The 12325-nt window shown below is 37.7% G+C and overlaps 1 protein-coding gene across 14 annotated transcripts in view; it reads left to right on the top strand.

Moving 5' to 3' along the window:
* BPTF (bromodomain PHD finger transcription factor) overlaps positions 1 to 12325 on the top strand; it is a 144352-nt gene that overhangs the window by 81490 nt on the left and 50537 nt on the right. For all 14 annotated transcript variants that reach the window (XM_060080489.1, XM_060080487.1, XM_060080485.1 and 11 more), the window contains 4 exons: positions 2757 to 2886; positions 3301 to 3439; positions 5597 to 5776; positions 6850 to 9160. In XM_060080489.1, the coding sequence (XP_059936472.1) occupies positions 2757 to 2886; positions 3301 to 3439; positions 5597 to 5776; positions 6850 to 9160 (2760 nt within the window). The remainder of the gene's footprint in view (positions 1 to 2756; positions 2887 to 3300; positions 3440 to 5596; positions 5777 to 6849; positions 9161 to 12325) is intronic.

Raw genomic sequence — 12325 nt, 5'->3', positions numbered from 1 at the left:
AAAAGGGAATAGATATTTAGAATGTATCTTGAAGCTATGATAATCAGAATAATTTGTACTCTAGAAGAAGTAGAGCAGTGGAATCAAACAGAGAATCCAGAAATAGACCTAAACACATGTGGGAATCCACTGTGATAGCTCTGCCTGTCAGAGAAGGAAAAGAGGGCGTGTTTGGGGAAAATATCACGCAGATTCCTGCCTCAGCAAAAACATTCAGACAAATGAGGATTGACAAATACCCAACATATTGTTAAAAACTATAACAAAAAACTTAAGAGCGCGTGGATTAATTTATGTTTTTGTTGTGATACTTTCTTTTCAAACAGATATAAAACCCAGATGCCATAGATGAAAAAAGGGGATATATGTATTTAAAATTCTGAGTGGAAAAATAATATTATAATCAAATCCAAAAGACAGATGACACACTGAGGAAAAATATGTGTACCACAAATGGAAACTTTCCTTTTATAAATGAAAAAGACCTTTTATAAATGAAAAGCCCATTACAGATAAGACACAGGATTTGAACAGGCATTTGGCAGAAAAATAAATATATATGGCCAGTAGACATAAAAAAGTGGTAACTTCTCTCATAATTCAAGAAATGTAAATAAAAACAATGGGATAGTATTTCTTCCCTCTCAATTGGGCTAGTAATTTAGAATTTTTGTACTAACGAGTGAAGGTGTGGGAAAGCAGGGTTGCTTTTTAATTGATGGCAGTGTGAAGCGTACAAATCTGAAGAGCAATTGGGCACCATCTGTCAGCACTTTAAATATAATACTCTTTGGACTCAGCCATTCTACCAGTGGGAAACATAAAGGGCTATTCCTCAAGTTTGCTAAGAAGCACGTAAAACATGGTTTCCTGTAGCTTTGTTTGTAATAGGAAGAGAAACACAACAAAACCCTGTGGAGGTGGGGAATGGAGTTGAGGCTCAGTCCCCACTCCTGGCCCAGCTCCCTGAACCGAGGACGTGTGGAGGGAGCCCCTGCCCCCAGTGCACTGACCAGTACGGAGTGGTGTCTGGAGGCTCGTGGTACCAGCGTCAGGCTGCCAGCAGTAGCCAGGGTTTCTGCCCAACTAAATGGAATTGAACCCCTGCAGAGCTCACCTTTCCTGCTGCCTTTTCCCATAAGGATTGTGTTGGAGGTAGTGAGAACAGTAGAATCTATTCTGGGAGAGCGGACATCACAGTTTAGCTACAATACTACCTCACTGGCCTGGCGTCAGCAAGGTGAAGCCTTTGTCTTTGATGATGAAGATGGACCTGTTCCCCATGTGAACACCAAGAGCACAAGCTGAGTACCCAGCTTAGCTGTGCGTTCCCAGAGTGTCTCTGTACTGGTGTTCTCCCCAGACAGTGCCCCATTCCTGGCCACCATCTGCGAAGATGGCTCAGTTGCTGTGCCAGACCTGGCCTTTTATCGGTGTTTAAAGCTGAACCCACAAAAACCCTGTTGAGAAATACTACTTGGTCGTAACTCAGTCACTACTTCTTTACTCTGGAGAGCTGAGGCTGGCAGGTTATCCCCTGTGTTGTGCCTACAGAGCTTTCCCCACTCCCTGGTTGCAAATTATGGTATCTGAGACTAAATTAGTCCCCAGTGAGAATCCACTCCCTTTCCTCTCCCATCAGTAGTGAGAGATGAAGAATCTTTGCTATACTAGTTGTGTGCAGTTAACAGGCATGAGCTCTTGGCCTTGGGGACACTAGATTCTAGGGTGCTGTAATCACAAGGACACAAAACTTTATTCAAAGTGGAGATAGATAAATAGGAAGTTTTTGGTGGAGGGACAGAGGTGAAAAGAATTAAATCCCCTCCCACATCTTTCTTCCGCTCCCCCAATAACAGAAGATCTCTTTATTCTTTTCACATAGCTGTGCATTTGAAATTGGCTACATCTGGGTAGGGTATGATAAAAGCAATTCTTCTACCACTAGGGCTCTTAGAGACCGGAGCTCCTTTCTTCGTAGATTTTGGTTAATGTTCTTCTTTATGGGAAATATTCCCATTCATGAAAATCTAATCTAATCACCTTAAAGTAGAACCTCACCATAGACCTGCCCATCTCCTTACTGGTAGGTGCAGTGATATCTATTTTCTTACCTGAAAAAAGAGTGTGGTCTGTGCCCTATGCCTAATGATTAATGCCCAGTCAATGTGGTTCTTCCTGCCCAATCCTTCCCGTCATCCAAAAGCAGGAGCCCTGTGGGTCCCTTTCTGTGTGGTTGTAGGAAACCTGAGTTCTATGTTAGTGGACCCTCTGAAGATATTAAAATCCCAAGTACTAGTAGAAATAGGAATATTGGTTGATAAAATAAGAGTTTTGGGATTTGTTGGTCTTTTTGGGGGAAGGAAAGAAGATATGTATCTTCTGGTATGGAAAGATCTAGTGCAGTTTTTCATTGATTAAAGACTGTGTAATTGTATTTATAATTACACAAAAAGGATATTATATTACAATGTTGGTGTATGCATAAATAAGTCATAAGTGAGTATATTTCTTATGGAGAGCCATATGAGAAGGATAGCATGCTCTGTTTTTTTCCTTTTTGTACTATTTGATTTTTTTCCTATTAGAGAATTGTACGTCTACTTATTTTTATGAGTCTGGGTTTTCTGGGCTGTGGGATTATAGCTAACCATTCTTTGTTTTTGTCTTCCTAATTTTCAGTACTATATTTTTATCTTTTTTGTTTATTTTTTATAGTTGAGTGTAATTCTGTCTTTCTATCCATATATTCTTAGGTTACATAGAATGACATCAATTGAAAGAGAAGAAAAGGAGAAAGTCAAAAAAAAAGAGAAAAAACAAGAAGAGGAAGAAACAATGCAACAAGCTACATGGGTAAAATATACGTTTCCAGTTAAACATCAGGTAATTTTGGTATGATCTTTTAAATTGTGTTAGCCATTTCTGAGACTTTGATTCTGCAGTTTTGAATACTTAATAATTTTTTTTTTTTACTTTTGACACACTTTTAATTAACGTAGTTGGAATGAAGTAATTCTTTCTGGCAATTTTATAAGCATAGGTTTATGTTAGTAGAATATAGGTGAGTCATTAGACCAATTTGTAGAAATTGTTATAAATGTAAAATTGTTTTACATTTTTCATATTAGAAAGGAATATTAAGTTTCTTCATAAATCTTTGATTCTCGTGAAAATAAAATGGACTGGTAGATTAATTTGCCTGACCATTGATTTTATTCAGTAAAAATGTGTAAAACCACACGTGTTTTATAAAACATTCTCATTCTTGTTTAATCAGCATGTTTTCACTTACACCAGGTTTGGAAACAAAAAGGAGAGGAATACAGAGTAACAGGATATGGTGGTTGGAGCTGGATTAGTAAAACTCATGTTTATAGGTTTGTTCCTAAATTGCCAGGCAATACTAATGTGAATTACAGAAAGTCATTAGAAGAAAGTAAGTAATTTAAGCTGTTTTTCCTGCATAATTGTTTCTGACTTGTATTCTTATAAATTTGTACTATATTGACTATATTTTGGATAAAAGTGTTTTTCTGCAATTCTTACTAGAATGTGCAAAATTACTAATGTAGTTTAATAATTATAAACTCTAAGTTTTTAAAATTACCTTTTTTCATGGGATTTTGATATCTAGGATTTTAACTTAAAAAGATGATAGAATAGAACTCGTTAAAAGAAAGAAGGCCTCAGCTACATAATTGTTTTTCTAAAATCTTAAATTCAGTACTGCCTGACTTCTTGAGGAAACACAGTCTGGTGACCTCAGCATTGTAACGTTTAACAAAACCAGAAAGAAAGCGATAGAGGCTTCTATAACACTATCACATAAAGGAGATAGTAACTCAGTTTATGCTACTGGCTAATGGCTTTATTTATTTATTTTTTTGGCTGCGTTTGGTCTTCATTGCTGTGCCTTAGCTTTCTCTAGTTGTGGCGAGTGGGGGCTACTCTTTGTTGCGGTGCGTGGGCTTCTCATTGTGGTGGCTTCTCTTGTTGCGGAGCACAGACTCTAGGCGCCCGGGCTTCAGTAGTTGCGGCTCGCAGGCTCAGTAGTTGTGGCTTGTGGGCTCTAGAACGCAAGCACAGTAGTTGTGGTGCATGGGCGTAGTTGCTCCGCAGCATGTGGGATCTTCCCGGACCAGGGCTCGAACCTGTGTCCCCTGCATTGGCAGGCGGATTCTTAACCACTGCGCCACCTGGGAAGTCCCAACTTTAGTGTTTAGAATCACAGAACTCTAGAGGTGAACTGCCCTTTTAGGAGGTAAATATTTTGAAACTCATGTTACATAAACAAATTATTTCATGAAGATGTTAAGTGCCATACTGAAGGTCACACAGATAGTGCTTCTGTTGCCCTTTTTGCACTCTACCATGTTGTCTCTCCTTTGTTGTCTAAGCAATTTTCAAAAGCAGTTCTGTTCACTCAGCAGCATATTTGCTAATTTATGGTGTGATATGGTCTTTCCTGTGAAGCCCATTCTGTAGTGCCAAATAAGTGCTATGTACACACCTAGCTAACTGATTTGGCTTCCTTGTGAATGGTTCTCATGAAACCTGAACCAGTAGATTTTTGAAACTGTTAATGTGGGAAAGTTGTCATTGAATTACCTTTTAACAGAAAAAAACATGTATTTTATAGAGCTCACTGGAATTTATTTTTTATAGACTAGGAGTGTCTTGCATATAGCAGATGTTCAATAACTGTTTCTATTTGCTAAATAGAAATATTCAGTATTCATTTACATTATCTGATTATATTCAAGCTAAATGTCCATTATAATAAATTCTAAAAGATTGTTATAATTTTTATTACTATTTCATTGTTCCAGTTACCCGTGTAGCACTTAGAAAGGAATTATAGAGAGCTTTTCTTTAATTGTGTTTGACCTATGTAATAAAATCCAGATTATCAATATGCAAAATATTTAGGCTTTTGCAAATTTATTTTGTATCCACTTTCCTTAGCATGGGGTTTTCTATTGTCCAAATGCTGGGCCTTTATCTAACAGGTACTACCAAGTTGGTCTTGGAGCATCTTTTGAGTCTTTTCTTCCCAGTTGGTAGCAGGGAAGAAACCAGTAGTAAATCAGGTCCAAACAAGGCTACACATTGTATTTGGTTATTTCTCTTTTCTGTGATACAGACTTAAGTATTCTTAACTTGGAATCTATAGATAAACTTCAACTGTATTCAAGAATCCATTGAAATTTATTACAAAAGTTTGTGTGTGTACTTTTTTTCTGGGTAGGGGATCATAGCATTTATCCAATTCTCATATGGTTCTGTAATACAAAGTATGTTAGAAACCACTGACGCAGACTTTCTGAAGTCAGTGAACAGGTTGAAATAGTCTCATATGTGAAGGCTTCTGAAGTACATCTAAACTGTAGTCATTACTTCTATGCTTTAGGTCAGCTGAGCATATAAGAAAGAATGTAATAGCTTCAACTTTTGTATTTTGGGTTTTTTGAATTAAAAAAAAGTATAAATCGCTGGAATATACTTGATAATTTCCACTAAACTAGGTGTATTAAAGTAAATTACTAATATTTGACATACTTGTAATTACTATATACTTGGGGTTTTTTTTTAGCTAAAAATAATATGGATGAAAATATGGATGAATCAGATAGAAGAAAAAGTCCACGAAGTCCAAAAAAAATAAAAACAGAGTCTGATTCTGAGAAAGGCGAGGTAAAAGATTCAGATGCTACAAAAGGAGCAGACCAAAGTGAAATGGACATTTCAAAGGTTACTGAGAAGAAGGACCAAGGTAAGGAGAGAAAAGTGTGGAGGGCAGCCTGGGGGTGATAAGAAAGCACTGGATCTAGTTCGCACAGCAGGAAAGGTACTGCAGTGTCTCTTTTTGATAATAGCATTATTGAAACATGATTCATATGCCATGTAACTCACCCACTTACAGTGTACAGTTCAGTGGTTTTTACTATATTCACAGAGTTGTTCATCTATCACCATACTCAATTTTAGAACATTTTCATCGCCCCAAAAAGAAACCTCATACCCACTAGCAGTCAGTCCTCCCTAAATCCCAATCTACTTTCTGTCTCTATGGATTTGCCTGTTTTGGACATTCCATATAAATGGAATCAGGTAGTATGTGGTCCTTTGTGTCTGGCTTCTTTCACTTAGCATGTTTTCAAAGTTCATCCATGTTGTAGCATGTATCAATACTTCATTCCTTTTTATTTACAAATGATATTCTGTTGTGTGGATACGTCATGTTGTGTTTATCCATTCATGGTGGACATTTGGGTTGTTTCTTTTTGGCTATTAAGAAAAATGGAAATATGAACATTCATGTACAAGTTTTTATGTGGACATATGTTTTCATTTCTCTTGGGTAAATACGTAGGGGTGGAATTGCTGGATCAAGAGATAACTCTATGTTCAGCCTTTTGAGGAACTTACATTGACTTTTGTAAAAAGTTGTTTTATAAAAAACTAGATAAGTTAGATAATGCATGAGCCTTAATATGTTTTATAACCATAAAATACTCTGTACAAAATCTTATGTGAAGGTACTGGTATATGCAATAGCTATCACATACTAAGTTATTTTTCCTTGTGGCATTCCATCATTTTTAGATACTAGGAATCAGAATATTTAAATATTTGGAATGTATGTGTTTTTTAACCTTTTATAAAGTTTAGCCCCGTCCATTGACCTATTTTAATCATATCAGGAACTTTTAAATATATAGCTATTTATAGTTAAGGTTTTGAGTAAAAATCAGAAAAACTGGTATTTTTTAAAGTGAAAATATTATCATGAATTCCACATTTCAGACTAAAAATTACATTTATATAAATGTCTTTGTTTCACAGACGTAAAAGAAGTTTTAGACTCTGACAATGATAAATCCTTTAAGGAAGAACCGATGGAAATAGATGATGATGTGAAAACAGAGTCACATATAAATTGTCAGGAAAGTTCTCAAGTAGATGTGGTCAATGTCAGTGAGGGTTTTCATCTAAGGACTAGTTATAAAAAGAAAATCAAATCATCCAAACTAGATGGACTTCTTGAAAGGAGAATTAAACAGTTTACACTGGAAGAAAAACAACGCCACGAGAAAATGAAGTTGGAGGGTGGAATTAAGGGTATAGGAAAGACCTCCACAAGTTCTTCGAAAAGTCTGTCTGAATCACCAGTAATAACAAAAGTAAAAGAAGGGTGTCAAAGTGACTTGCTTACACAAGAACAGAGCTCTAATGCAAGTAACGACAAATCTGAAGACTTGATTCGCGGATGTTCACAAAATGATTCCTCAGTTCTTGGAATCAGTGATCCTGATCATACAACAAACAAACTTTATTCAAAAGATCAAATGCTAGATGATGCCTCCATTCAGAGCGCAGAGACAAACTGTCAGAAACAAAATTCTATTCGAAATGACGTAGATGAGAGTCTCTCTGACCCTGCCAGTAAAGGCCGGGAACCCAGTAAGATTAAAACAAAAGGAAGTGATTTTCTCATGGATGACGCTAAACTAGCCAGTGCAGATGAAATTGGTACTTTGATCTATAAGAACAAAAAACCACTCATACAGGAAGATAATGACACCATTGTGTCTCCTTCCCAGAGCCCTTTACTTCCATCAGTACCTAAAAGTACTGATGATAGAGATATCCCATCTCTGTCAAAAGCAATAGACTTTGAAGGAAAATTGGGATGTGATTCTGAATATAATAGCACTTTGGAAAATAGTTCTGATACTATGTCTATTCAAGACAGCAGTGAAGAAGATATGATTGTTCAGAATAGCAATGAAAGTATTTCTGAGCAGTTAATAACTCAAGAACAAGGTAGTGAAGGCTTAGAACCATTGAAACATGAGTTTGTTTCAGATAAGACCACTGGAAACTGTGACGACAGGCTGCAGGCTAAGGTAAATGAAGCAAATGGTAAAAAAACAAGTCAAGATCAGAAATTAGAGGAGAGACCACTTAATAAACGTATCGATCAAATCAATCTGAAAAGTGTCACTGACAAAAAGAATAATGAAAACCGAGAGTCTGAAAAGAAAGGACAGAAAGCAAGTACCTTTCAAATAAATGGAAAAGATAATAAACCTAAAATATATTTGAAAGGTGAATGCTTGAAAGACATTTCTGAGAGTAAAGTAGGAAGTTGTGACGTTGAACCAAAGGTTAATAATATAAATAAAATAATTCCTGAAAATGATATTAAGTCTTTGACTGTTAAAGAATCCGCTGTAAAGCCATTCATGAATGGTGATGTCATCATGGAAGATTTTAATGAAAAAAACAACTCGGAAACAAAGTCATGTTTACTGAGGTCTTCGGATACTGAAGGCGACTACCGAGATCGCCTAGTGACCCTGCCATCAACCAAAGAGTCTGAGGGTACCCAAGCCACCACGCCTCTGCCATCTTGTCCAGAAAGCAGTTCAGCCCATCAGGAAGAAGATATGGAAATTGAAACCTGCGAAGTTAAGAAAGTTACTTCGTCTCCTGTTACTTCTGGAGAAGACTCTAACTTCAGTAATGATTTCATTGATGAAAATGGCCCGCCCACCAACAAAGATGAAACTATCAATGGAGAATCTAAAAGAAAAACAGTCATCACAGAAGTCACCACCATGATGTCCACAGTAGCCACAGAGTCAAAAACCGTAATTAAGGTAGCAAAAGTTGATAAGCAGACTGTGGTCTCTTCCACAGAAAATTGTGCCAAGTCCACTGTCACGACCACCACCACAACGGTAACAAAGCTTTCCACGCCCTCCACAGGCAGCAGTGTGGACATAATCTCTGTGAAGGAGCAGAGTAAAACCGTGGTCACCACGACAGTGACGGACTCCCTGACCACCGCCGGAGGCACTCTGGTGACGGCTATGACCGTGAGCAAAGAATACTCCACAAGAGACAAAGTGAAACTCATGAAGTTTTCAAGACCCAAGAAGACTCGCTCAGGTACCGCTCTGCCATCGTACAGAAAGTTTGTCACCAAGAGCAGCAAGAAGAGCATATTTGTTTTGCCCAATGATGACCTAAAAAAATTGGCCAGAAAAGGAGGAATCCGAGAAGTCCCTTATTTTAATTACAATGCAAAACCTGCCTTGGATATATGGCCATATCCTTCTCCTAGACCAACCTTTGGTATCACTTGGAGGTATGTACTTTAAAATGCATTTGGGGGAGGGAGAAAGTTTTTAAAGAATTATCTGTTAAAAATATCTCATTTATGAGATAACAGAAATAAGACAGGGAAATATATATTTAATGGGCAAAGTTAGTAACGGAAATAAGATACAGAGAGTTTTTAACTCGGCCAGCTGGTAGGTACTAAAGTTTACTTAGGGAAAAATGTTTCAAGACTGAAAATGTAAGGGAATCCTTTAAAATGAAATTCAGCTTCACTTTGCACAAGACAAAAGAAATGTGTCAAACGTAGTTTTCGTGGTCTAACCTCCAAGTTGTTGCCATGTGTTTGCTTTGGGAGTGAGATAATCACAGAATTGGATAATCACCAACTTTCTGGAATGTTTGTATTTTATTTCTATTAGGTAATTCATAAAAACATAAGACATAGGAAACATGCCTGTAAATCACACAAGGTTCATCATAATGTAGAAATCTTAATGTAATTTGTTTGCATGATAGGCATTTGTTTTGGAGTTCTCTGTTATTTATGTGAGAAAAGGTAGTCTGAGATTCCTTAGAGAGTTTCTTTAAACCCAGAAATAGTCTTAATTTAAAATTTTCTGGGCATTAAGCTTTGGGGATAAATTATAAGTACGTAGAGTTGGCAGTTGTAAGATCATATAGTTTTAAATTGGGAAAAGATCTTAGAAATTCATCTTTTTTAGATGCATAATAATTTGCCTCTGGTCCCAGAGGGACTGAGTTAGGAATAGTGCCTGCTTTTCCTAAATCCCAGTCCAGTACTTTATCTCCTATATCACATTTCACATATTTGTCCTTGCTTTGTGCTTTTCCATGTCCTTGTCTTTTTATCTTTTCACCCTTAAAATTGAAAAGGATGGAACATGAACATTGAAAACATAAGAGTTCAGTGGGACACGCTCAGAAACTAGGAACGGTCTTGTTTGCAGTGAGATTTCGCTAGGATCCTGAAGTTCATGATGTCAGCAAGTTCCTGAGCAGACTCCATTTCACTTTAGGCTTCATTTCTGTGTGTCTTTAGTATGGTTCCTTTAAGTTGAAATCATACTTTTCTTGTTTTCTTTATATTACAATTAGCTAGTATTAAAAAAAAAGACTGTAAATGAGTACTCTTTTAAAGGAATTAATTAATATGACCAGTCATAGTTGGTTTGACCAAGTTTTTAATAACTCATCTTTTGATTTGAATTAAAATATCATCACTCCATTACACATTCAATAGAGACAGCTGAAAAGTACAATTTCTCTGCAGGGCCTGCAATGAAGGATTTGCAGAATCCTGCAGGGAATCAAGGAACTCTTCATTACAGTTCATGGATTTGTAGGATTACTCTGCACTTTTCTGCTTTCTTCATTGAGAGCGGTCCCAAAATGTATCCTTGACTGTCCTGCAGGTAACTTCTTTCCCACTGGAAAAGTTACTATGTACAAATACTTTAATTAAAGTGACCTGGCAGTTGTGGAGGCCGACCTTTCTGCTCTTTTCTATTCTGTAAATGGAAGGTAGGCTTGACTGCGAAGCACTTTTCTCTGAACCAATTCTGTTCACGTGTTGCCCAGGGCCCTTTTCTGCACGGCTGGGTTTCAGAAACCTTGTATTGTTATGTTTTAATATGCACTGGGGGCACAGTTTTTATCTGTTTAGTTAATTTTTCATTTTTTAATGGAAGGAAGTACCTTCCTGTATGTTTTAAACAGATACTGCCTTCAGATATATGCTAACGTCTTAATTTGCTGAGGTTGAGAGAAACATAATCCCTTCTACCTAACGGAGGCATGGGTAAAAATGTAAACTATTCTTGACTTTAGAATGCATTTTTTTTAAATGTATCGCTATAAAAACCATGCATGTGAAATGCATTTTTCTACTCACACTTGAATAAAATATGTCTGATGCTTAGAGTAGGTGCTAAGAATGCCAAAGGCGCATGTTTGGTCTTTATTAAATTTAACATTAAGGCTGAGCAGTATTGAAAAAGTGAAACTTGTCTCATTGACTCATTAGGGCCTCTTTTTCCCTCCACACTGTCCATTCCCTTACTCCCTTTTCCCCAGGCCCTGATTCTGTGTTTCATGATCACTTTGAACCAGTAGTTTTCTCCATGGTGCTGTCAGAAGGATCCTCCTAAAATGCAGATCTATCCTGTGAATGTTCTGACTGAGCTGAGCAGGCATTTAAAGAGGACGTGTTAACCACCACAGGACTGGGAAGGGGAAAGCGTTTGTCACCTGTCCACCACGTCTGTGAGAAGTGCTCCCCTTTATAACCCATGCACAACTGGGTACATTTCAGAGATCTCCTTATAGATGGCTGCTGATGCTCCTTAATCCTTCCATTGGGTGCAGCACATTCTGGCTTCTGCCTTCTTCTCTCGAGCCAGCTTCATCTCTCGCTGCACCTTCACACCCCTTCCCTCCAGCCAAAGTACACCGGATGCGGTTTTCAGGAAGAAGTGTGTGCTTTTGTACACCTTCCTCCTCAGCACATGTGTGCCCCCTTGCCTTTGGTCAGCTGCCCCCTCGCCCTTGTCCTCTGAGACTCCAGCAAAGCCCTCATCCCCATCCCTGGGCCCAGTCAGGTACCACTCCCTTGTGCTTTCCTCTGTTACAGCTCCTGAGGATGCAGGAAGACATTATCATTCATTTCTGTGTCCCCAGCTCCTTTCACTTAGTTTAACACATAGAAGACGCTCAAGTGTTTTTTGAATGAATAAATGAATGAACACGCTCTAATGCATGAGATGTGTTCCCCACCTGGTGGTGTTTCCATTGTAAAATAGAGATACTTTCAAGTTGTTGTTTGTTGAGAGTGATTGGAGGAAGAAGAGAGAGAATGAGAAACAACTCTCTTTCCAAATAAATATTCATTTGTTTTCTCCCATGAGTCCAGAGTTCCCTAGGCATTTCTTTAGGGTGTGTGGTCTGAAAGTGACAGACACTTTCCCCCTCTCAGGACATCCTTGCACTGATTAATATTTGCCCCCTAATTTAAGAACCGTCTGTCCAGGTCAGAGGATTCACAGGGTGATAGCACAACAAAGAAAATAATGGTGTCACAGCTGGAGAGGGGAAGTTAAGAAGTTGCAGCAACTTTTTGGCTAGAGCTTTCTCTTTCTCACATTGTTTGCTTTTCTAACTTAACGTTAAGAAT

Source organism: Mesoplodon densirostris, chromosome 18, assembly GCF_025265405.1.
Source record: "Mesoplodon densirostris isolate mMesDen1 chromosome 18, mMesDen1 primary haplotype, whole genome shotgun sequence".
NCBI classification, from domain to species: Eukaryota; Metazoa; Chordata; class Mammalia; order Artiodactyla; family Ziphiidae; genus Mesoplodon; species Mesoplodon densirostris.
Note: the sequence above shows the minus strand (reverse complement) of the source record. Positions and strands in the feature narration are given on the sequence as shown.